This window comes from Rhinoraja longicauda, chromosome 36, assembly GCF_053455715.1.
Source record: "Rhinoraja longicauda isolate Sanriku21f chromosome 36, sRhiLon1.1, whole genome shotgun sequence".
Lineage (NCBI taxonomy): Eukaryota > Metazoa > Chordata > Chondrichthyes > Rajiformes > Arhynchobatidae > Rhinoraja > Rhinoraja longicauda.
This window is the reverse complement of record NC_135988.1, coordinates 15,759,089-15,785,504: the sequence shown is the minus strand read 5'-3', so window position 1 is coordinate 15,785,504 and position 26,416 is coordinate 15,759,089. Positions and strand designations below refer to the sequence as shown.

The 26,416-nt window shown below is 46.9% G+C and overlaps 1 protein-coding gene across 1 annotated transcript in view; it reads left to right on the top strand.

Moving 5' to 3' along the window:
• The first annotated feature begins 11,927 nt into the window (after positions 1 to 11,927).
• LOC144610326 (protransforming growth factor alpha-like) overlaps positions 11,928 to 26,416 on the top strand; it is a 28,477-nt gene continuing 13,988 nt past the window's right edge. The window contains exons 1-2 of the mRNA XM_078428937.1: positions 11,928 to 12,157; positions 24,045 to 24,092. Coding sequence (XP_078285063.1) covers positions 12,118 to 12,157; positions 24,045 to 24,092 — 88 coding nt within the window. The 5' untranslated portion in view covers positions 11,928 to 12,117. The remainder of the gene's footprint in view (positions 12,158 to 24,044; positions 24,093 to 26,416) is intronic.

The window sequence follows — 26,416 nt, the reverse complement described above, 5'->3', positions numbered from 1 at the left end:
CGTGAAGCTGCAGGGGGGTGGGGGGTGGGGGGTGGGCAGAATCGCTCCTGGATGAAGGTTTAAAACAAGGTCTGAAAGAAAGAAACAAACAGCTCTCCTTCCCCATCCCAAAGCAAATTCATAAGAACAAATATTTTCAACTGTGCCTTCTCACTTTGGACTTTCTGATTGCGAGGGCAATAGTGCCCTCTGCAGGCCACTGTTTGTAATGAAATCTGTATTTTATAAAGTGTCACAACACAACAGTCTTCCTGTAACTACATCTAAAAAAAGTTTAATAATCTTATTGCACTTATAACCAAATCACAGTTTTCCCTGTTTAGAATGCGAGTTCCTCTTTGAATGAGAAATGGAAGATTAGAGAGGGAATGATCAAGATGTTTCATTCTTTACTTTGATACTTACTGTACCTTGTTTTACAGTGTTGCAAGACCTGCCTGTGTATCTGAGCGATGCACTCTAGTTGATGTAGGAAAATAACTGCAGATGCTGGTACAAATCGAAGGTATCACAAAATGCTGGAGTAACTCAGCGGGTCAGGCAGCATCTCAGGAGAGATTCCTTCTCTCCAGAGATGCTGCCTGACCCGCTGAGTTACTCCAGCATTTGGTGATACACTCTATTTGATAATCATTAAACATGTCAAGCCTTATGTACTAAAAACCAAAAAAAAACTACAGATGATAGAAATCTGAAATGAAAACAGAGTGCTGGAAATACTCAGCAGGTCGGGCAACAAATGGAGGCTTTTCAGAAATATTGACTACATCTTTCTTCACAAAGTCTGCCTGACCTGCTGAGTATGTACACCATTTTCTATGTTTTTTTCCCACTATTTACTACTTGAGCCAAGGTAGATGGGATTTATTTTAGTTGCTTTTTGCTGTATTGTTTTCCTCATGTCAGAATCACGCAAGCTCAGCTCTTAAATGGCGTTGCCGATAAAGATAGGACTCTGACCACATGCACTCTCTACACAGTCCGTCTTAACCTACCTGATTTCCCGGTGGCTCAGCACTTCAACTCCCACTCCCATTCCCAATCTGACCTTTCTGTCTTGGGCCTCCTCCATTGTCAGAGTGAGGCCCAGCGCAAATTTGAGGAACAGCAACTCATATTCCGCTTGGGTAGTTTACACCTCAGCGGTATGAACATTGACTTCTCTAACTTCAGGTAGTCCCTGTTTTCCCTCTCTAGCCCCTCCCCATTCCCAGTTCTCGCACTAGTCTTCCTGTCTCCGACTACATCCTATCTTTGTCCCACCGCCTCCCCTGACATCAGTCTGAAGAAGGGTCTCGACCCGGAATGTCACCCATTCCTTCTCTCCCAAGATGCTGCCTGACCCGCTGAATTACTCCAGCATTTTGTGTCTACCTTCGATTTAAACCAGCATCTGCAGTTTTTCTCCTATACATACTTTATTTGCTGGTGCACAAGGAGAGCAACACAGTCACAAATTCTACACTTCACTTTCTCGTAAAACCTACTGCAGGCACTCTATTCAATCCCAATTAAATGTTCTGCCAGGGAAGAATTCCTTTCCTTTCCCCTTGGTCCACTCTGACCATTTTTCTATTTTCTTTGCACTTTCTGGTCCATAATGTACAAACATATAAGCAACTGGCACCCCCTTGATAGGTCTTGGACAATTCTTCCACAACTCCCCCCCCCCCATTCATGCTTTAATTTCACTCACGCAGCTGCTCACACTTGCACGTAAAATTTTCACTCGTCGATTGGGAAAGATCCTCCTTTCTGCACGGAGTGATACAGTGTGGAAACAGGCCCTCCGGCCCAACTTGCCCACACTGGCCAACATGTCCCAGCTACACTCATCCCACCTGCCCGCAATTAGTCCATATTCCTCCAAACCTATCCTATCCATGTACCTATCTAACTGTTTCTTAAACGTTGGGATAGTCCCAGCCTCAACTACCTCCTCTGGCAGCTTGCTCTATACACCCACCATCCTTTGTGTGAAAACGTTACCCTTCAGATTCCTATTAAATCTTTTCTCCTTCACCTTAAACCTATGTCCTCTTGTCCTCGATTCACCTACTCTGGGCAGGGACTGCATCTTCCTTTGGAGTAACTGCCTTTCCCCATATCCTTTCACTTTATGCCAATCGCTATTTTGTTCGGCACCACTATTCCTATTCCCTTATCCCTCCCCTTGATGACTAGCATTCTCTTGTGTTTTACCCCACTGTTTACTGCTTGAGGCAAGGAAGAAGGGATTTATTTTAGTTCGCTTTTCTTGAGGGACAGATGTGGGAGTTTAGCGTATGGGAGGCCACTGCTATTGCCATAGTGTCATAATCCCAGGTCAGAATCCCGCGAGCACCAGCCCCATAAGGAGTTAAAGTTCTGCAGTGTGGAACAGCATTTGCAATCTGCGAGTCACACCAACCGTCTGGAACATTGTGTCCTCACCAAGTACTCACTTCTCAATCATTTCTTCCCATGTTTGCTTCGGTGACATAGCCTGTAAATGTTTACCATCTAAGGAATGGCTCCAATTTTACGGCAGCTTACATTTTTATGTTGCACGTTTAATTCCAAAAAAAGATCCCGAGTTTCCAGGGAAGATTCTCAAATAAAATTTATACTGAGCCACATAAGACATTATAAAGACCCAACAGCCCTAACCATTCATTGTATAATAACGGTTTTCTTCGTGTAATTTTTGGTTCTTTTGCCAATTACCTTAATTTTATCTGCCCTGATCCTTGATCCTTTTGCCAATGAAAACAGTTTTAGTTTAACTCCAATGTGTGTCTACACCTTTTATAATCTTAAGCACTTCTCTTAGAATGTCTTGCAATTGCCTCTCCAAGGAGAACAATCCCAGCTTCTCCAGTTCCAGATGATAGCTCCACTTTTGCGAGAAATGTTTTGGAAAATATTTTCCGCACTCTCCCGAATGTCGTAACAACTTCAGTGTTTTTTGAAAAGATGCATTATAACTTCATTGCACGTGTACTGTTTGCCTGTATTTATAAAACCCCACATCCCATAAGTTTTTACGCAGTTGAAATCCAACACCCTACCCCCTTGAACAAACTATGTCTGTATTTTCTCAGATCTCTGTTCTTCTACTTCTTTTTAAATTGTGTCTTTTGTTTATATTGTGTTTTCTCATTCTTCCAACCAAAATATAACGCTTCAAATTACTCAACATTAAATTTAATCTGTCTGCTTTCATGTGTCATTTCCTATGAGAGTGAGGTGATCATTACCTGTAGTCAGTTCCTAGACAACCTCCTAATTGCAAACAGACATGTTTCTAGATAGTTTGCATCGTACTTGTGAAACATTGTCTGCTGATTTAGGAAATGGGCACTCCCTCGGTATTAGAGATTCAGTCTGGATTTTTATGCTTGTATCTGTGGAGTGACCAGAACCAAAGGTCACAGTTTAAGAATAAGGGGTAGGCCATTTAGGACTGAGATGAGGAAAAACTTTTTCACCCAGAGAGTTGTGAATCTGAGGAATTCTCTGTCACAGAAGGCACTGGAGGCCAATTCACTGGATGTTTTCAAGAGAGAGTTAGATTCAGCTCTTAGGGCTAACGGAATCAAGGGATATGGGGGGAAAAGCAGGAACAGGGTACATGATCATATTGAATGGCAGTGCTGGTTCGAAGGGCCGAATGGCCTACTCCTGCGCCTATTTTTCAATGAGTGCAGCAAATCATTCAGTGTCGTTCTTGCTTTGACCATTCTGCAATGCACTTTTAAAACGACTGTAAGATCTCAGCATCCCTGCAGGTGGCAGCACTGAGCCACGTGCCCTTGCTGACCTGAGGAATCAGAGCCAGTAAAATAAATGTCAAGTTTTGATTCGGACAGAAATGGTGAAGATTTTGGACTTCACGGGCTGCAAATGGACAGGCTGCCCGAATGTGCATTGAGAAATCTCTGTTCCCACGCATTTTTCAAATTAAAAGACTTTGTGACTTGAGTCATGCATTTGGAGTCACAACACAAAAACATGCCCCTTGCCCAATATGTCCCTGCTGACCACTGAGTACCTCTCCCTACCAATCTAAATGACCAGCGCAGCCTGCAGCCTTCTATGTCTTGCCAATTGTGAGAGTGCCTTCACCACTCCACCAGACATCATATTCCAGTGTGTTAACCTCCGAGACCTAAGAATGAAGTCCAGGCAAAGTGAATATACTTCAAAAATGTGCTCCAGTGGTTGTAAGGACATTCGGGATATCCTGGGGTGGCAAAAAGAACTAGAAAAATCAGGGTTTTATTTTTGTTCTCCCAAGCAGAACTTGGTATTCTGATCTCGGATGTAGCCACCAAAAAGGCAAAGAGAGCTTAAATGCTCTCACCAAACTAGCATTGCAACAAAATTCAAATTGACTGACAAACCAGAAAATTAATATAGACACAAAATGCTGGAGTAACTCAGCAGGTTGGGCAGCATCTCTGGAGAAAAGGAATAGGTAACTTTTTGGGTCAGAAGAAGGGTCTCCAGCCGAAACATCACCTATTCCTTTTCTCCAGAGTAGCTGTCTGACTCGCTGCGATGTTTCGGGTCAGTAGAGGGAAATTGGGTGGTTATATTTACAAAAGACGTGGGAGGACTCGAAGGAGAAGTTTTCCCCAGACTCTCAGTCTGAAGAAGGGTCTCAACCCGAAATGTCACCTATTGCTTTTCTCCAGAGATGCTGTCTGACCCACTGAGTTACTCCAGCTTTTTGTGTCTATCTTCGATTTAAACCAGCATCTGCAGTTCCTACACAAACCAGAAATGAAGTTCAAGATGGAGTGAACACTACTTATACTACCCTACACACACTAGGGACAATTTACACATACATCAAGTCAATTAGCCTGCAAACCTGTATGTCTTTGGAATGAGGGAGGAAACGAGATCCCGGAGAAAGCCCACATAGGTCACGAGGAGAACGTACAAACTCCGTACAGACAGCACCCGTAGTCAAGATCGAACCTGGGACTCTGGCGCTGTAAGGCAGCCGTCCCACTGTGCTGCCCTCATTTTATCTTTTCACCTCCGGCCTTTGTTCAACCATTTGCCTTATCAACCCTCTTTCCCATGCCTGTATCCACCTATCACTTGCCAGGCTTTATCCTGCCCCCACCTCTCACAGTTTTCTCCCCACCACCACCACCATAATCAGTCTGAAGAAGGGTCCCAACCTGAAATGTCACCTATCCATGTTCTCCAGAGATGCTACCTGACCTGCTGAATTACTCCAGCACTATCTGTCTTTTTTTTTTGTTAACCAGCATCTGCAGTTCCCTGTGTCTCCATAAATCTCTCTGTTCCCACTCTACTTATTTCTGTGCCAGGATAGTGAATTTATTTTGGAACTATTATCAGAGGTATCTCTGATAATATCAGACCAGTAATCCTGTTGTCTGTACTGATATTTAGAAACTGGGAGTTCAAATCCTACTTGGGCATCTGAGAAATTTTAGTTTAGTCAAGGCGGCACAGTAGCGCAGCGGTAGAGTTGTTACCTTACAGTGCCGTAAACCCGGGTTCGATCCTGACTACGGGTGCTGCCTGTGTGGAGTTTGTACGTTCTCCCCATGACTGCATGGGTTTTCTGTGGGTGCACCAGTTTCCTCTAAACTAAACTAAAGTTAATTAAATAAAGAAGCCAATGGATTGCAATAACTCCCCATGCTTCCATGAAGGTATTTATTTCACAAAATGCTGGAGTAACTCAGCAGGTCAGGCAGCATCTCAGGAGAGAAGGAATGGGTGACGTTTCGGGTCGAGACCCTTTTTCAGACTGATGTCAGGGGGGCGGGACAAAGGAAGGATATAGGTGGAGACAGGAAGATAGAGGGAGAACTGGGAAGGGGGAGGGGAAGAGAGGGACAGAACGGTCTCGACCCGAAACATCGCCCATTCCTTCTCTCCTGAGATGCTGCCTGACCTGCTGAGTTACTCCAGCATTTCGTGAAATAAATACCTTCAATTTGTACCAGCATCTGCAGTTATTTTCTGACATGCTTCCATGATATCAGTTTGAAAAGGAAATCTGTCAGCAGTGCCTGGCCTGTTGTCTCAGTTACGCTGGGTCCACAATACTCGACACCTTGTCTCTGAAACAGGTCATCAAAAGCAAGCAGAGAAAGGCAGTAAATGGTGACCTAGTCAGTCGTGTCCATGTTCCAACCTAAGAGGAACTGCTCCAAGATCAGTCTGACGAAGGGTCTCAACCCGAAACGTCACCTATTCCTTTTCTCCAGTGATGCTGCCTGACCTGCTGAGTTTACTCCACCTTTTTGGGTCTATCCAAGATCACCCAACTTGGAAGTCGAGGAAACCCTGTGGTCTCTTTCCTTGCATTTAGTCCCGTAAAAACTGATCACCTATCAAGTCACCTGTGACCCAATTACCTGATTTTAGTTGAATTTAGTTTATTGTCACGAGCGTACAGTGACATTAAACTTTTGTTGCTTGCTAACCAGTCAGCGGAAAAACAATACTTGATTACAATTGAGCCATCCACAGTGTACAGACGCATTATAAGGGGAATAACGCGAATAACATTGAGTGCAAGATTGAGTCTGATGGAAGATAGTCCGAGAGTCTCCAATGAGGTAGATAGTAGCTCAGGACTGCTCTCGCTGTTTCTCAGCCGGTAAATGGAACTGAACTTGAGAGCAGCTGTGATCTGGTGCAAAAGGACACAATGTGCTCTGGAGAACGTGGATAGGAGACATTTTAAGACTAAATGGCTTGGGCAGCTGTCAACCCAGCGGTAAATTCGTGATTTCTCTAACTGTTCCCTTTCTCTCCACTCCTCCTAAGTTCCTCGACTAGTTTCACTGTTCACGTGATCAATTTTATGCCTCTTTGTCACTTTCCCCTCAGCTAGCAATGAACCACTCTACATTTCCGTGATCATTGTTTGCTTTGATCTGTCGCTTTCACACCATACCCTTCTATATCTCTAGTCTCCCCTCTCCCCTGACTCTCCCCGTCTCGGGGCGGCACGGTGGCGCAGCAGTAGAGTTGCTGCCTTACAGCAAATGCAGCGCCGGAGACTCAGGTTCGATCCAGACTGCGGGCGCCGTCTGTACGGAGTTTGTACGTTCTCCCCGTGACCTGCGTGGGTTTTCTCCGAGATCTTCGGTTTCCTCCCACACTCCAAAGACGTACAGGTATGTAGGTTAATTGGCTGAGCAAATGTAAAAATTGTCCCTAGTGGGTGTAGGGTCATGTTAGTGTGCGGGGATCACTGGTCGGTGCGGACCTGGTGGGCCGAAGGGCCTGTTTCTGCGCTGTATCTCTAAATCTCGACCCGAAATGTCACTCATTCCTTTTCTCCAGAGATGCTGATCTTATAGAGATGTACAAAATCATGAGAGGAATAGATCAGGTACATGCACAGAGTTTCTTGCCCAGAGTAGGGGAATCGAGGACCAGAGGACATAGGTTTAAGGTGAAGGGGAAAGGATTTAATAGGAATCTGAGGGGTGACTTTTCCACACAAAGGGTGTTGGGAGTGTACAATGAACTGCCAGAGGAGGTAGTTGAGGCAGGGAATATTTCAACATTTCAGAAACAGTTAGACAGGTACATGGATAGTACAGGTTTGGATGGATATGGGCCAAATGCAGGCGGGTGGGACTATTGTAGATGGGACATGTTGCCCAGAGTGGGAAAGTTGAGCGGAAGGGCCTGTAGGCTGTATGACTATGCTGTCTGTCCCACTGAGTTACGAGAGCATTTTGTGTCGACCCATTTTCAGACTGATTGAATTCAGGTCTGACTGATTCAGACTGGGCACATGTAGGGCTTGAATGAATGGTCTCCAGTTGCAGATGTGGCCCCACTCGTTATCAGATGTTCCAAACAACTGAAGACACTAAACCTGGAGTTCACCAGCTTCTTGTTTTCAAACCCCGTTGGGGTCCCAGGATACCTGGTATAGAAGTGTGAAAACGCACACCTCCAGATTCAGGGACAATTTCTTCCCAGCTGTTGTCAGGCAACTGAATCATCCTACCACAACCAGAGAGACAGTCCTGACTACCATCTACCTCTTTGGTAACCCTCAGACTATCCTTGATCCTAAATCCTTTGCTGCACTAAATGTTATTCCCTTATCATGTACCTATACAGTGTGAACGGCTCGATTGTAATCGCGTATTGTCTTTCTGCTGACTGGATAGCACGCAACAAAAGCTTTTCACTGTACCTCGTACACGTGACAATAAACGGATTTTCTCCGCCCGGCGGGGGCTTCAATGTCGGGAGTCCCGACCGCCGCAACGTGGCAACTTCAACAGCCTGACCGCGGGAGATGACGGCAGGGGAAGAAAAAAGACATTCTGGCCTCCATCACAGTGAGGAGGTGACTGGAGGAGACTCACTGATGGATGTTTCTTTTTTTTTTTTTTTGTGTTGGTTTGTGATTGTGTGTGTTATTGCTTATTTTTATTGCTCTTTATTGAGGGCGTGCAGCGTAGGTTTACTGGGTTAATCCCCGGAATAGCGGGACTGTCATATGTTGAAAGACTGGAGCGACTAGGCTTGTATACACTGGAATTTAGAAGGATGAGAGGGGATCTTATCGAAACGTATAAGATTATTAAGGGGTTGGACACGTTAGAGGCAGGAAACATGTTCCCAATGTTGGGGGAGTCCAGAACAAGGGGCCACAGTTTAAGAATAAGGCCATTTAGAACGGAGATGAGGAAAAACTTTTTCAGTCAGAGAGTTGTGAATCTGTGGAATTCTCTGCCTCAGAAGGCAGTGGAGGCCAATTCTCTGAATGCATTCAAAGAGAGCTAGATAGAGCTCTTAATGATAGCGGAGTCAGGGGGGTATGGGGAGAAGGCAGGAACGGGGTACTGATTGAAAATGATCAGCCATGATCACATTGAATGGCGGTGCTGGCTCGAATGGCCGAATGGCCTCCTCCTGCACCTATTGTCTAGTGTCTGTTGTTGGACTGTGGGTAATGGAATTTCGTCCAAAAGACTTGGGGTTTTTTAAATGATAATAAAGACTATTCTGATTCTGATTCTGAGTCTGAACTAACTCTCTCCAGAGATGCTGCCTGTCCCGCTGAGTTACTCCAGCATTTTTGTGTCCACCTTCGATTTAAACCAGCATCTGCATTTCTCTCCTACACTAACTAACCTGTAGTACAGGACAAGGTTGAGAAAACGCCGCTGCAACACATGATTGAAATGTTTGCCAAACACTTCACGGCCAAATTGTTACTTTCCAACTGCCGGCGCTACTGTTGTAAGTAAACACTCCCGCTAATTGGCGCACAGCAAGAAGCTACAACACCCTCGGATAGTGCTGATTGAGGGAAGAATGTTGGCTCAGACACCCACATTCTTTTCCATACAAGGTTTCGAGTGCAACATCCCGCAGTAATGTTGCATTATCTCAGAGCTAGTGTCACAGCAAAGGTCTAAGAAATGAGACCTCCAACCGTGTATACACACCCCGACCGTGTAGATTGAGATGGGAGCCAGACCACTCTCTGAAGCCAACATCCCCTCTCAACCGTTGGGGAAAACACGCCGGCTGTGGATAAAACTCTTATCTTCAAGGCATTGGCGTTTATATCCAACTGACAGATACAAGCATTAAAATCTCAGGCACACGGCACACACGGCCAAGGGACTCAGAAGTTGAGGCCAGTTCAGTGGCTATATTTAAGAGGGAGTTAGATGTGGCCCTTGTGGCTAAAGGGATCAGGGGGTATGGAGAGAAGGCAGGTACAGGATACTGAGTTGGATGATCAGCCATGATCATATTGAATGGCGGTGCGTATAGGCTCGAAGGGCCGAATGGCCTACTCCTGCACCTATTTTCTATGTTTCTAAGTGCTGCAGGATTTTAAAGCAGTCTTCTCAGGTGGAAATAAATCATATTGCTCTGGAGAGCGAGGTTGGAGAATCAATTTGGCGTCACGGAAAATGTTCCTTTCTCAGCCAAAGTCACTGAAAGCGGTCGGTCCAGTTACTGTTTCAGGAAGGAACTGCAGATGCCGGTTTACGCCGAAAAATAGACACAAAAATGCTGGAGTAACTCAACGGGGCAGGCAGCATCTCTGGAGAGAAGGAATGAACCGGTCTGAAGAAGGGTCTCGACCCAAAACTTCACCCATTCCTTCTCTCCGTAGATGTTGCCTGACCCGCTGAGTTACTCCAGCATTTTGTGTCTTATCTTCGGTCCAGTTACTGTTGTGGGCGCGGGTTTGTAGGTCAATTATAAATTGTCCCCTAATGGGTGAGAAAGTGGGATAACATAAGAGTTTCAGTTTTAATTTATCGTCAACAGACACAAAAAGCTGGAGTAACTCAGCGGGACAGGCAGCATCTCTGGAGAGAAGGAATGGGTGACGTTTCTGGTCGAGACCCTTCTTCAGACTGGTCAGGGATAAGGGAAACGAGGGGTAGAGACGATGATGTAGAGAGAGATAGAACAACGACTGAAAGATGTGCAAGAAAAGTAACGATGTTAAAGGAAACAGGCTGTTAGAAACATAGAAAATAGGTGCAGGAGGAGCCCATTCGGCCCTTCGAGCCTGCACCGCCATTCAATATGATCATGGCTGATCATCCAACTCAGTATCCTGTACCTGCCTCTCTCCATACCCCCTGATCCCTTTAGCCACAAGGGCCACATCTAACTCCCTCTTAAATATAGCCAATGAACTGGCCTCAACTACCTTCTGTGGCAGAGAATTCCACAGACTCACCACTCTCTGTGTGAAGAAATGTTTTCTCATCTCGTTTTCTCATCTCTGTTGGTTGGGTGAAAACGAGAAGCTGGTGCGACTTGGGTGGGGGATGGATGGAGAGGGAGGGAATGCCGGGGTTACCTGAAGTTAGAGAAATCAATATTCACGCCACTGGGCTGTGAGCTGCCCAAGCGAAATATGAGACACTGTTCCTCCAATTTGCGTTTAGCCTCACCCTGACAATGGAGGAGACCTCGATCATAAAGGTCAGTGTGGGAATGGGAAGGAGAATTAGATGGATGTTTTATTTATCGTCACGTGTACCGAGGTACAGTGAAAAGCTTTTGTTAACCATTGCTAACCAGTCAGCGGAAAGACAATACATGATTACAATCGTGGTTCACGGTGGACAGATACATGATAAGGGACACGTAAACGTCGCCCATTCCTTCTCTCCTGAGATGCTGCCTGACCCAATAGACAATAGGTGCAGGAGGAGGCCATTCGGCCCTTCGAGCCAGCACCGCCATTCAATGTGATCATGGCTGATCATTCTCAATCAGTACCCCGTTCCTGCCCTCTCCCCATACCCCCTGACTCCGCTATCATTAAGAGCTCTACCCAGCTCTCTCTTGAATGCATTCAGAGAATTGGCCACTGCCTTCTGAGGCAGAGAATTCCACAGATTCACAACTCTGTGACTGAAAAAGTTTTTCCTCATCTCTGTTCTAAATGTTACTCCAGCATTTTGTGAAATAAATACCTTCGATTTGTACCAGCATCTGCAGTTATTTTCTTACAATACATGATAAGGGAATAACGTTTAGTGCAAGGTAAAGCCAGCAAAGTCCGATCAACGATAGTCCGGGGGTCTCCAGTGAGGTAGATAGTAGTCAGGACGGCTCTCTAGTTGGATGGTTCAGTTATCTGTCAACTAGAACTAGTGTGAACGTGTAATTTGATGGTCGGGGGGGACGTGGGCCGAACGGCCTGTGATTCTATGATTCAATGAACAGTGTCCCGCGGTTAAACATGACATGTCTGAAGAAAGGTGTCGACCCATTCCTTCTTTCCAGAGACGCTGCCAGACCCGCTGAGTTACTCCAGCGTTTTTTGTCGATCATCGGTTTAAACCAGCATCTGCAGTTCCTTCCTACACATGCAACATATTTCAGGAATCTGGGAAAACCCACTTGCACTTTAATGACACACACACAAACACAAACACAGAATCACAGAGCTGTTGATATTATTCCAGTCACAAGGGTAATACGGCTTTAAGAGTTTGTGGGTAGATCCTCCCTTTATGCCTGGAAGGTCACACATACACACACACACCCTGCCTCTCTCTGCCTGACGACAGACAGCCCAGCCTACCAACACAAGCCCAGCGACTGACGACAAGTACCATGCTGAGTTCTAGTGGCGAACTAATCCTCATATTTTCAGGTAAGATTTCAATCACCTTCTCTCCCCCCTCCCCTTCCCTCCCGTCTAAGAATTGAAGGGACGTTTTCTTTACTGTGGGGTTATTTTTGAGAGCTTGGGACCTGCTTGTATTGGGATGGGTCGACAGGGGCGGGACTGGATGGACCCCTTCCCAATGTCCGAAGATGCTGATTGAAAGGCCGGTCGAGCGCTACTCGTCTCTCCCTCTCTCTCCCTCTCTCTCTCACCCTCTCTCCCTCTCCCTCTCTCCCTCTCTCTCTCTCCCTCACCCTCTCTCTCCCTCACCCCCTCTCTCTCTCCCTCCCTCTCTCTCACCCTCCCTCTCTCTCTCCCTCTCTCTCCCTCTCCCTCACTCTCCCACTCTCTCTCTCCCTCTCTCCCTCTCTCTCTCCCTCTCCCTCTCTCTCTCGTTGACCGAAGATAGACGCAACAAAAATAGAAATGCTGGAGTAACTCAGCGAGAACAGGCAGCATCTCTGGAGAGAAGGAATGGGTGGCGTTTCGGGCCGAGCGGCCTGCAAACGCCAATCTCAAGTCACCCCACTCATTTCGGGAAGACTCTCCGACCAGGCAATCCATTGCAATTCAGCGCGGTCGGTGGTTGGGAGGGACCTCTGTGGAACAGGTTAAACCCAAGAAGAAGACAGACACCAACATGGTGGAGGAGCTCAGCGTCTCTGGGGAGAAGGAATGGGTGGCGTTTCGGGTCGAGACCCTACTCCAGAGTTACTGCAGCGTTTTTGCGTGTCCATCTCCAGTGTCAACCAGCCGCCTACCTGCATGTAGCTCATTCCAAAACAAAACACTAGGCAGGTTTCTCCGGCCGGTGGAGTTTTGCCGGGTCGGGTGGGTTGTGTGGGACAAGAGGTAAATATTCATTCACAAAAATGCTGGAGTAACTCAGCAGGTCAGGCAGCATCTCTGGGGAGAAGGAGTGGGTGACGTTTCAGGGTGGAGACCCTTCTTCAGAAAGTTGGCCAGGTCTGTCCAGCGGAGCCCCCCTGTCAGTCCACATCTCAGAGAGAGGGGGGAGGGATGGTTAACGTTGAGATCTGTGGTACTCGCCGAAGGTATTTATTTCACAAAATAATGGAGTAACTCAGCGGGTCAGGCAGCAGATCTGGAGAGAGGGAATGGATGACGTTTCGGGTCGAGACCCTTCTTCAGACTGATCTGTGGTACTCGTTGTCCTTTCCCCAAAGTGATTGCCTGGTTGGTGTTACATCCACCAATTGTTGCCATGTCGTAGTCATGGAGCCGCAGGGTGATACAGCCTGGAAACAGGCCCTTCGGCCCAAATCTCCCAACATGTCCCACCTGCCTGCGTTTTAATCCTTCCAAACCTGTCCTATCCATGTATCTGTCTAACTGTTTCTTATTCACAAAATGCTGGAGTAACTCAGCAGGTCTGGCAGCATCTTGGGAGCAAAGGAATGGGTGACGTTTCGGAACGTCACCCATTCCTTCTCTCCCGAGATGCTGCCTGACCTGCTGAGTTACTCCAGCATTTTGTGAATAAATACCTTCGATTTGTACCAGCATCTGCAGTTATTTTCTTATACTAACTGTTTCTTAAACGCTGGGATAGTCCCTGCCTCAACTACCACCTCTGGCAGCTTGTTCCATACACCCCATCACCCTATGTGTGAAAAAATTACCCCTCAGATTCCTATTATTATTCCATTATTCCAAATTTTGCGTTGTTGACAAGTCTGATGGCAGTTTTAATATGAAACGTTAGAATGGCCATTGCTATTCATTTAAGAGACTTCTGAATCCAACATTGGCCTAAGGCAGAGTTGGAGTCATGGAGTCACAGTGTGGAAACAGGCCCTTCGGCCCAATTTGCCCACACCGACCAACATTTAAACTTAAAACGTGTTAACCCTGGAAGATGGACACATAAAGCTGGAGTAACTAAGCAGGTCCAGCTTTTTGTGTCTGTCTTTGGTTTAAACCAGCATCTGCCGTTCCTTCCTACACACTAACCCTGGAAGAGCTGTTGAAACTGGGTTAAAAAACTCCGTGGCGAAAGAATTGATTTTGGAAAAGAGCTGTAGGGGCAGCATCGTAGGTAAAATGGGGAGAGAAAGAACTTGGCGACTGAGATATAACTTTGTTCTTTGCGCCGTTCTTCCTGGTGTGATCTTGTCTGAAGCTGGTGGATCTGCAGCGTTGGTTCACCAGGTTAATTCCTGGAATGGCGGGACTGTCGTATGTTGAAAGACTGGAGCGACTAGGCTTGTATACACTGGAATTTAGAAGGATGAGAGGGGATCTTATCGAAACACATAAGATTATTAAGGGGTTGGACACGTTAGAGGCAGGAAACATGTTCCCAATGTTGGGGGGAGTCCAGAACCAGGGGCCACAGTTTAAGAATACGGGGTAGGCCATTTAGAACGGAGATGAGGAACACCTTTTTCAGTCAGAGTTGTGAATCTGTGGAATTCTCTGCCTCAGAAGGCAGTGGAGGCCAATTCTCTGAATGCATTCAAGAGAGAGTTAGATAGAGCTCTTAAGGATAGCGGAGTCAGGGGGTAAGGGGAGAAGGCAGGAATGGGGTACTGATTGAGAATGAGCAGCCATGATCACATTGAATGGTGGTGCTGGCTCAAAGGGCAGAATGGCCTCCTCCTGCACCTATTGTCTATCCTATGGAAGTCGCTGCACAAAGCAGAAAATCTTGTATTTTTTTGGCATCTTTCATGATCTCATTCTTCCCGAGAGTTTAAGTTTGTAGGTGCTGTGGTAACGCAAGAACCACAGCCTGCCAAGAGTGCAGCAAACTCTCACAATCCACATTGCCAGGACAAATTTGGTGTTTTTGCTTCAATTGACATAATGGCCTCAGAATAAACGCATTGAGGGCCTTGATTTAAAGTTTGTTTTTGTCTACCTGTGTGGCACGCCCTCTTTTGGCTCCAGGACGTGTTGGCCCGCATCATTGTATTCCTGCCGGTTTGTCCAAAATGTTCTGAAGTAAACAACACCAGAAAAGAAGATAGACACAGAAAGCTGGAGTAACTCAGTAGGACAGGCAGCATCTCTGGAGAGAAGGGATGGGTCGAGACCCTTCTTCAGACTGAGAGTCAGAGGAGAGGGAGTCTAGAGATATGGAAGGGTGCGGTGTGAAAATGACAGATCAAAGCGGACGGTGATCAAGGAAATGTAGAGTGGTTCATTGTTGTCTGAGGAGAAGGTGACAAGGAGGCAGACAATCAGTAAAACTTAATCAGGGGAGCAGTGAAACTAGTCGGAGAACTAAGATGGGGAGAGACAGAGAGAGAGGGAAAGCTAGGGTTACTTGAAGTTAGATAAGTCAATATTGGGCTTGTATTCACTGGAGTTTAGAAGGATGAGAGAGGATCTTATAGAGACGTACAAAATTATGAATGGACTGGACAAGCTAGACGCAGGAAATATGTTCCCAATGTTGGGGGAGTCCAGAACCAGGGGCCACAGTCTAAGAATAAAGGGGAGGCCATTTAAAACTGAGGTGCGAAAAAACTTTTTCACCCAGAGAGTTGTGAATTTGTGGAATTGGAAATTGTGGAAAAGTAGAATTCTCTGCCACAGAAGGCAATGGAGGCCAATACACTGGATGAATTTAAAAGAGAGATAGATAGAGCTCTAGGGCTAGTGGAATCAAGGGATATGGGGAGACGGCAGGCACAGGTTACTGATTGTGGATGATCAGCCATGATCACAATGAATGGCGGTGCTGGCTCAAAGGGCCAAATAGCCTCCTCCTGCACCTATTTTCTATGTTTCTCTGTTTAAATATTCATAGCTGCCCAAATGAAACATGAGGTGTTGTTCCTCCAATTTGCGTTGGGCCTCACTGTGACCAGAAAAGTCTATGTTGTGGCAGTACATATACCAAGGAGTTATTGGATGTGTGTTGGAGTGTATAGTAGCAGAACAGGTCCAAAACCATGGCCACGGGTGACCTCTGAGTTCTCCTAGGCCCTGCGTTTTAAAACTTGTTTGGCAGATTGTCGAGAGTTTGGAATAATTCTAAATGTAATTCATCCAAAAATAGTCACAGCTACTTCCATTTGTTAAGACCCCTTTTAATGCTGGAAACATCCTGTCTGCTTCAGAGATGTGTATCAAACTAAAAAATTGTACAAGACGTTTGCACAAGAAGGTGTTTGTACCTCTGGTGTAAGCCAGCACCTGCAGTTCCTTCTTACAAAAAGTTGCACACAATTTTTGAGCGGGGTGGTGAACGAGGAAGGTGGACATTTAAGGGGGAAGTCCAGAGCTCGGTACCTCAACAGTCTGGATGGTCCAATGGAGAAGCTCTGAGATCTTGTACTGAGACAGAGGGATAACCCACAGAAATGACGCTACCTCTCATTTCATGGAATAATGCAGCAACTCGATGATTCATTTCAAGACTGAAATTAGATTTTGTTTAGTGAAGTCATGAAAGAAGAAAAGTAGAATCATAATCATAGTCATCGTCATTATTTATTAGCCAAATATGTTTTGCAACATACGAGGAATTTGGTTTGCCATACAGTCATAGGGAAAAAAAGCAACAAGACACACAGCTGCATAAAAACTGACATAAGCATCCACCACAGTGGTTCCTTCACGTTCTGCACTGTGACAGAAGGCAATAAAGTCTTATCTTAGATTTTTTAGATTTTTTTTTAGATTTAGAGATACAGCGCAGAAACAGGCCCTTCGGCCCACCGGATCCGCGCCGCCCAGCGATCCCCGCACATTACCACTATCCTACACTCACCAGGGACAATTTTTACATTTGCCCAGCCAATTAACATACATACCTGTACATCTTTGGAGTGTGGGAGGAAACCGAAGATCTCGGAGAAAACCCACACAGGTCACGGGGAGAACGTACAAACTCCGTACAGACAGCACCCGTAGACAGGATCGAACCTGAGTCTCCGACGCTGCATTCGCTGTAAGGCAGCAACTCCACCACTGCGCCACCGTGCCACCCGTCTTCATTCCTCCTTTCCTCCCGCGGTCGGAGGAGTCGAGCCATCCGCAGCCGGCGGTCGAAGCCCCCGCGTCGGGGCGGTCGAAACTCCTGCGGCTCGGAGTTCCCGAAGTCGGTCCCTAACCAGGGACCGCGAGCTCCACGATGTTAAAGTCCACGGATCCCGCAAGTTGGAACACCAAAGGCCGACCCCTGGCAAAGGGATCGCCCGCCCCGAGATGTTAAAGTCCACAGGCTCCGCGGCTTTGGAACTCTGGAAGTCCCAAACAAGTGGCCGCCAACTCCACGATGTTAGGCCGCAATGTGGCGGAGATACCACACGGAAAAAGTCGCATCTCCGTCGAGGAAAGAGATTTTAAAAAGTCCCCCCCCCCCCCCCCCCCCCACCCACATAATACACAACTAAAGATAAACTAAAACATACATTTTACAACAAACTAAAAACACAAAGGAAAAAGACGAAGACAGACCGTTGGCGAGGCAGCCATCGTGCGGCGCCCCCTGGCGTTAAGATGGCAACCTGCAAATAATAAAACAGGCTGAAGGGCCAAATGGTTTCCTCAACCTTCATGCAGTGTGGAGGAGATAGACCAAATGATCTTTGGCCGTCCAATGTTTCATGGTGGCAATGTTTATCGTGAACTGCTATCTACCTCATCGGTGACCCTCGGACTATCCTTGTTCGAAGTTTGCTGGCTTCACCTGGCACTAAATGTTATTCCCTTATCATGTATCTATACACTGTAATCGGGTATTGTCTTTCCGCTGAATGGTCAGCACGCAACAAAAGCTGAACCTCGGTGCATAGACTAAACTGAACTGAACTTCTCAGGGTGGAGATGGTGAGGCTGGTAGTCAACACTCATCCCCGATGACTTTGAGAGAAGATGGTGGAACCACCTGGTCCCACTGTGCAGAGGAAGGAATTCCAGTATTTTGGGCCCAGTGATGATGAAAGAACATCAAAACAAATCCCTGGAGCTGCAGATGCTGGTTTACAACAAAAAAACTCAATGTGCTGGAGTAACTCAACGAGTCGGGCAGCATCTCTGGAGAAAATAGATAGGTGATGTTTCGGGTCGGGACCCTTCTTCAGGCTAATGGATTGGTGACTTTTTCAGTGTGAAGAAGGGTCTCGACCCAAAACGTCACCTATCCAAGTCCTGCACAGATGCTGCATGACCTGCTGAGTTACTCCAGCACTTTGTGGGGTTTTTTTTTCAGATGTCTCCTTGTTGGGATGTTGATAAATGCTTTTGAAAAGTTTAGAAAAAGTAAGGCAAGGTACGATGATTTGGTGTTTATACAAAAGTGGTAAAAAGATGCTCTTGGAGTCAGGATGCTCTAACAGCATGGAAACAGGCCCTTTGGCCCAACTTGCCCTCGCCAACCAACATGCCCCAGCTACAGTAGTCCCACCTGCTTGCGCTTGGCCCATATCCCTCTAAACCTATCCTATCCATGTACCTGTCCAAATGTCTCTGAAATGTCTCTTCCATTACGGCCTTAGTGCATCACGAAACCAGTGATGCCCGCAAAGATCTCACACGCTTTTGCTGCCCCTGCGTTGTTCTCCAGTGCCGGTTCTCACCAGTTCCCAGCTCAGTCCTTCACTGAATTCATTCCAGGCAGCTAGGTGGGCCTGGTGCAGATGGGACATGTTGGCCGGTCTGGGCAAGATGGGCCGAAGGGCCTATTTCCATGCTGTATGGCTCTCAACAACTGATGCTGTTGCAGCCAGCAGAGCAAGGGGAATGTGCTGAGGGCTGGACTTGCAGCCTCGTATTCCTTTCATTTCAGTCCCTTGCATCAGAGGCAGACCAGCATTAAGTGGAATATACAGTTGAGGTCAGCCTTCGGATGTGATTCAGGATGACACTTTTGATCCCACGCCAGCAAAGCAGCCTCTAGTGAGTTGTGCTTTCATCTGCTTTGATCCGAGAGATGATTTGTACAGTGAAGCTTCATTACTGTAATGAATTCCGACTGTATTCCTGTCACACCGAGTTAGATCTATCCCCATCACCACCTCCCCTTTGCACTGACTGTCAACACATCACGTCGTGACCCCCACATTAACCCTTGGATTGATGCTCCTGCCAGGAGCTGACATTAATAATTGCCGTCAAAATAACGCACACGACCTAATAATTTGCCGGCAGACACAAAACGCTGGATCAACTCAGCGGGACAGGAATGGAGAGAAGGAATGGGTGACGTTTCGGGCCGAGACCCTTCTTCAGACTGATGTCAGGGGAGTGGGCGGTTCAGAGATAAAATGTAGTCGGAGACAGTAAGACTGGTTGGAGAACTGGGAAAGGGGAGGGGGTGGGGAGGGAGCAGTTCTTTCCTACGCTGATAATTTGGTGTGTAGATATTGATTATAAAGATAAATATTGATGCAGGGGACCAGACAGATCAATGCTTCTGACATTGGTGACAGAGGAAGCTGTAGATACTAGAATCTAGAGCAGTCTGCCTGAGGAACTGGGGGTGTAAGAAGGAACACCAGATTGTGTAGGAAAATAACAGCAGGTGCTGGTTTAAACCAGAGATAGGCACAAAATGCTGCAGTAACTCAGCGGGACAGGCAGCACCTCTGGAGAGAAGGTATAGGTGACGTTTCAGGTCGAGACCCTGCCTATAGGCTTGTATTCGCTGGAATTCAGAAGGATGAGCGGGGATCTTATTGAAACATATATGATTATGAAGGGATTGGACACGTTGGAGGCAGGAAACATGTTCCCAATGTTGGGGGAACCAGGGGCCACAGTTTAAGATTAAGGGGTAGGCCATTTAGAACGTAGATGAGGAAAAACTTTTTCAGTCAGAGAGTTGTGAATCTGTGGAATTCTCTGCCTCAGAAGGCAGTGGAGGCCAATTCTCTGGATGCTTTCAAGGGAGAGCTAGATAGAGCTCTTAAAGATAGTGGAGTCAGGGGGTATGGGGAGAAGGCAGGAACGGGGTACTGATTGTGAATGATCAGCCATGATCACATTGAATGGTGGTGCTGGCTCGAAGGGCCGAATGGCCTCTTCCTGCACCTATTGTCTACAGGGGGTTGAGCAGCTTTAATCTGTGGTTGCTACACTGCAGCATTAGAGATAATGGATAGGTGACTGTTATTCAGTCGGAAGAAGGGTCCCGACCTGCAATGTCACCCATCCATGTCCTGCACAGATGCTGACTGACCCGCTGAGTTATCCCAACGTTTGTGCTTGTTTTAAGACGTTTCCTTTTTGAGACGTTGATAAATGCTTTTGAAAAGGACAAGTGGGTGGAGCAGCATCTGTAGGGGGGAAAGGAATTGTCAATATTTCAGTTTCACAGGCTCGAGGGCACTCTTCATTTCACTGCTATTCTTACACAAGTAAACAAGGGATTTATTTTTGGTTCAGCAATTGGTAGCTTAATCTCCTTGCTAATCTTCCCTAATCTACAATAAAGATGTTGCAGAGAATCCCGGGGAATGTGAAAGGATCGGCTTGAGTGTCCGGATGCAGAAACTCCCAGTTTATCCTGTGTAAGAAATTGCAACCCCTCTTGTGTAACTGTCCTCTTATTAACACGTTACAAGATTGTCACATTGACCAGTAAGGGTGCCAAGGGTTATGGGGAGAAGGCAGGAGAATGGGGTTGAGGGGGAAAGATAGATCGGCCATGATTGAACGACGGAGTAGACTTGATGGGCCGAATGACCTAATTCTGTTCCTACAACTTATGAATTTATGAAGACACACCAGTGTTTTTGTATGTGTGTGTGTGGGTGGGTGTAAACTTAGTCCTGGCCTCTCTCTCTGAAGAGAAGTTATTTGTAGGTAAATTGGCTTGGTATGAATGTTAATTTGTCCCTTGTGTGTGTAGGTTAGCGTTAATGTGTGGGGATCGCTGGTCGGCACGTACTCAGTGGGCCAAAGGGCCTGTTTCCGCGCTGTATCTCTAAACTAAACTAAACTCAAGGAGCAGCTTACGGCAATCGCTGCTCGTTCCAGCCAATGCCTACAGTTCATGCCCCACTCTGGCTCGCTGGGAACCATCCCTGCCTCGGAGAACGAGAGCCATGGGTTACTGTGCCACTCCAAGTGCTTAGCTGCTATGATTTCAGGTCATTCTTGCTATTGAGGGTGTGCAGCATAGGTTTACTAGGTTAATTCCCGGAATGGCGGGACTGTCGTATGTTGAAAGACTGGAGCGGCTAGGCTTGTATACACTGGAATTTAGAAGGATGAGAGGGGATCTTATCGAAACGTATAAGATTATTAAGGGGTTGGACACGTTCGAGGCAGGAAACATGTTCCCAATGTTGGGGGAGTCCAGAACCAGGGGCCACAGTTTAAGAATAAGGGGTAGGCCATTTAGAACTGAGATGAGGAAAAACTTTTTCAGTCAGAGAGTTGTGAATCTGTGGAATTCTCTGCCTCAGAAGGCAGTGGAGGGCAATTCTCTGAATGCATTCAAGAGAGAGCTAGATAGAGCTCTTAAGGATAGCGGAGTCAGGGGAATGATCAGCCATGATCACATTGAATGGCGGTGCTGGCTCGAAGGGCCGAATGGCCTCCTCCTGCACCTATTGTCTATTGAAACCGAAGATCTCGGAGAAAACCCACGCAGGTCACAGGGAGAACGTACAAACTCCGTACAGACGGCGCCCGTAGTCAGGATCGAACCTGAGTCTCCGGCGCTGCATTCGCTGTAAGGCAGCAACTCTACCGCTGCGCCACCGTGCCGCCGTCGAGTGATTGCCTTCAGGAAGCGAAGCAGTACACACACCCCAGTATACGTTGATGGTGCCGAAGTAGAGATGGTCGAAAGCTTCTTAGGAGTTTTTAGGAATAAATATCAGCAGCAATTTGTCCTGAACGGTCCACATAGATGCAATGGCCAAGATAGCGCACCGATGACTACACTTCCTTAGAAGGCTAAGGAAGTTTGGCATGTCTGCAACAGCCCATAGCAAACTGCAGACGCAACGTAAAAAGCGTCACAACCTCAGTCTGAAGAAGGGTCTCGACCCGAAACGTCACCCATTCCTTCTCTCCCGAGATGCTGCCTGACCTGCTGAGTTACTCCAGCATTTTGTGAATAAATACCTTCGATTTGTACCAGCATCTGCAGTTATTTTCTTATACAACCTGGTTTGGGATCGGTTCCATCCAAGGTGGCAAGGAATTGCAGAGTTGTGACATATCCCAGACCATCACGCAAACCAATTGACAACGTCTACATTTCACGCTGGCTCGGCAAGGCCACCAGCATAATCAAGGACCACTCTCACACTTCCTCTTCGCCCCTCTCCCATTAGGCAGGGGGTACAGTGGTTTGAAACCACAAACCTCCAGAACAAGGGACAGTTACTTCCCAGCTGTTATCAGGCAACTGAACTGTCCTCTCATCAGCTAGAGTGCGGTCCTGGCCTACCTACCTACCTAATTGGAGATCTTTGAACTATCTTTAATCAGACTTTATCTTGCACTAAATGTCGTACCTTGTATTCTCTTTCTGTGGGTGGCTTGACTGCAATCAGGTGTGGTCTTTTCTTAAACTGGATAGCATGCAAGCGAAAGCTTTGGTACACGTGGCAATAATAAACTCAACGAAAATCTAAAGAGCTAAATTGTTTGATTTCCCCGGAATGATGCCGGGCATGTGGGATGTGGGTATCTGGAGTTTGGAGGCACGAAGAATGCTCTGTTTACAGCAAGATTTAATCAAGGTATTCAAAACGATGCAAGGTTTATGATGTGTCTCTGTTTCCAGTGGCAACAAAGTTGAGAGAGATAATTCTGATTTAAAAGGTGAGTGGGGAGCGGGGGGATTGGGGCGAGATGAGAGGAAATATTTTACGTCGCTGTAGCCGTGATCTGGCCTGTAGTTCTGTAAAAGTGGAACAAGGTTTAACATCTGCGTGTAGGAAAGAACTGCAGATGCTGGTTTACACCGAAGATAGACACAAAATCACTGGAGTAACTCAGCGGGACAGGCAGCATCTCTGGATAGAAGGAATGGGTGACGTTTCGGGTCGAGACCCTTCTTCAGACTTGTCCCTCTCCCTCTGTCACTCTCACATACACACTGTTTCATCATGCAGATAGGAGGAACTGCAGATGCCAGTTTACAAGAAAAGACACAAAGTGCTGGAGTAACTCAATGGGACAGGCAACTTCTCTGGATGGAAGGAATATAGAAACATAGAAAATAGGTGCATGAGTAGGCCATTCGGCCCTTCGAGCCTGCACCGCCATTCAATATGATCATGGCTGATCATCCAACTCAGTATCCCGTACCTGCCTTCTCTCCATAACCCCTGATCCCTTTAGCCACAAGGGCCACATCTAACTCCCTCTTAAATATAGCCAATGAACTGGCCTCAACTACCGTCTGTGGCAGAGAATTCCACAAATTCACCACTCTCTGTGTGAAAAAAAACTTTCTCACCTCGGTCCTAAAAGACTTCCCTCTTATCCTTAAACTGTGACCCTTTGTTCTGGACTTCCCCAACATCAGGAACAATCTTCCTGCATCTAGCCTGTCCAACCCCTTAAGAATTTTGTAAGTTTCTAATGAGTTGAACCTGGAGACGGTGTTGTCTTGTGCTGTTAGTGGATTCTATGAGAAAAAATTACCAGTCTCCAAATATTCAATTAACCAAGTATTGCTCCAAAGTATGGGAAAGAAAGTCTGAAGAAGGGTCTCGACCAGAAACCTCTCCCATTCCTTCTCTCCAGAGATGCTGCCTGACCCGCTGAGTTACTCCAGCATTTTGTGCCTTACCATTGCTCCAAAGTATTTTTGAAGTATTTTTAACTTGGCTCAGTACGTGTTCCTTGGGAAATGACAAAGGACGTGAATACACTGTCATTGCTTTCCACAGGGCAGCAACTCATTCCAAGATTCTCTTTTTGTTAACAGGTGCTGTATTATTAGTCTGCAACGCTCTGGAAAATGCGACGTTGGCCGGTGAGTCCGTGGGTGACACAATTAACTTGAAATGTTATACGTTTGGCTTTAATCTTCCCGGGGGAGCTTTGCAAAGGTTGAACTTCTCAATATTGTTGTGGGGGCGGTGGAAGAATGTATCCCCTCCTGCCTGACCTGTCTTCGATCCATTCACTCTCCCTTGCCAAGGGTCCCTTTGCTTTATCACGAGGATTCCACTGGCATTTATTACCCTCTGGAAGGTGGCTTTGTCGGGAGAGCTCGAGAAGCAGTTCTACCGGCCCTGTGTGCTTCTTTTAAGATCTGGCTGTCTTCCTGGTGTGAGGCAACCCTACCAAGGGCACTGAATCATTCGAAACAAAGGCAGGCGTATATCATTTGGACTTTACACATCTGTCCCAAATAGGGTGGCCAACTTTCTCACTCCCAAATAAGGGACAAAGGGTGACGTCACCACCCCGTGCCTCACATGGCCTCACCCAGCCAGCGGCCACGTGCTCCAGCTCCACCAATGGTGGCCACCCGGGACGGGAGGCGGGTTGCTATGCAACCTCCATTAGGCGGCACCCAGGCCTCAGGGCCTACAGTGTCCGGGCCTACAGCGCCCCCCAGGCCTAATACGGGACAAGGGCGGTCCTGTACGGGACAAACCAATTTAGCCCAATATACAGGATGTCCCGGCTAATACGGGACAGTTGGCAACCCAAGTCCCAAAGTAGACAGAATCGAGTGGAATCTTCTCTGTGTCACCGAGTGATGAAGCCTAGAAACAAGGCCCTTCGGCCCAATTAGTCCATGGTGACCACGATCCCCATCTAAGCCTAGCCCATTTGCCCGCGTTTGACCCATATCCCACTGAACCTTTCCTATCCATGCGCCTGTCCAATTGTCTTTTAAAATGTTATTTTCCTTGCTTAAAGTGTTCTGCTTTTGCCGGGGCAAGATTCACATCAAAAGATTGTGCACTTCTCAGCAGCTAGTCCATTTGAAACATGACACTATTCAAATGCACACAGGTACCGACCTGCGCTCCTGAGATGTTCTTTCACAAAATTCCTGAATACACTTCAGTGATTCATCTCCTAGGGCATCACAGGAGTCCTGCAGTTTGACCGTCTCGAAGGCACTTTCGTGGAAATCCTATCCGATAGAATTGTTCGGAATAATGAAAGGATCGGCGAGGTAGAAAGAGGCAGACTAGACTCTTTGTTCAAGTCGGAAAACGTCAAAGGAGTTTCGAAGAATGAGGGGGGGACCTCATTGAAACGTACAGAATAGCGAAAGGCTTGGATAGAGTGGATGTGGAGGCCAGTGGGAGAGTCTAGGACTGGAGGTCACAGCATCAGCATTAAAGGACCATCCCTTGGGAAGGAGATGAGGATGAATTTCTTTAGTCAGAGGGTGGTGAGTCTGTGGAATTCTTTGCCACAGAAGGCTGTGGAGGCCATCAATGGGTATTTTCAAGGCAGAGATAGATAGATTCTTGATTAGCACGGGTGTCAGGGGTTACGGGGAGAAGGCAGGAGAATGGGGTTAGGAGGGAGAGATATATAAGAAAATAACTGCAGATGCTGGTACAAATCGAAGGTACAAAATGCTGGAGTAACTCAGCAGGTCAGGCAGCATCTCAGGAGAGAAGGAATAGGTGTCGTTTCAGGTCGAGACCCTTCTTCAGACTGATGTCAGGGGGGCGGGACAAAGGAAGGATACTGGTGGAGACAGGAAGATAGAGGGAGATCTGGAAAGGAGGAGGGGAAGAGAGGGACAGAGGAACTATCTAAAGTTGGAGAAGTCGATGTTCATACCACTGGGCTGTAAGCTGCCCAGGCGAAATATGAGGTGCTGTTCCTCCAATTTGCGGTGGGCCTCACTATGGCACTGGAGGAGGCCCATGACAGAAAGGTCAGACTGGGAATGGGAGGGGGAGTTGAAGTGCTCGGCCACCGGGTTGTGGTGAATCCAAAGGAAGGATATAGGTGGAGACAGGGAGATGCAGGTGTGGCTGTGGTAGCGAGTCTGGGTCAAAATGTGGTCGTAGAGTAGGAGAAATCACAGAGGGGGAGAGGCGAGAGCATGTTGCTAAACTCTCGTCGAAGAGAGAAGTTCTTCAAAGTGGACATACCTTGAGGAGAAATCGCAGTGGAGCAACAGGTAGTGGAAGAAAATAACTGCAGATGCTGGTACAAATCGAAGGTATTTATTCACAAAATGCTGGAGATAGATCAGCCATGATCAGTCAGCAGAAAGACAATACATGACAATACACTCCAAAGACATACAGGTATACAGGTGAATTGGCTTGGTAAATGTAAAAATTTTCCCTAATGTGTGTAGGATAGTGTTAA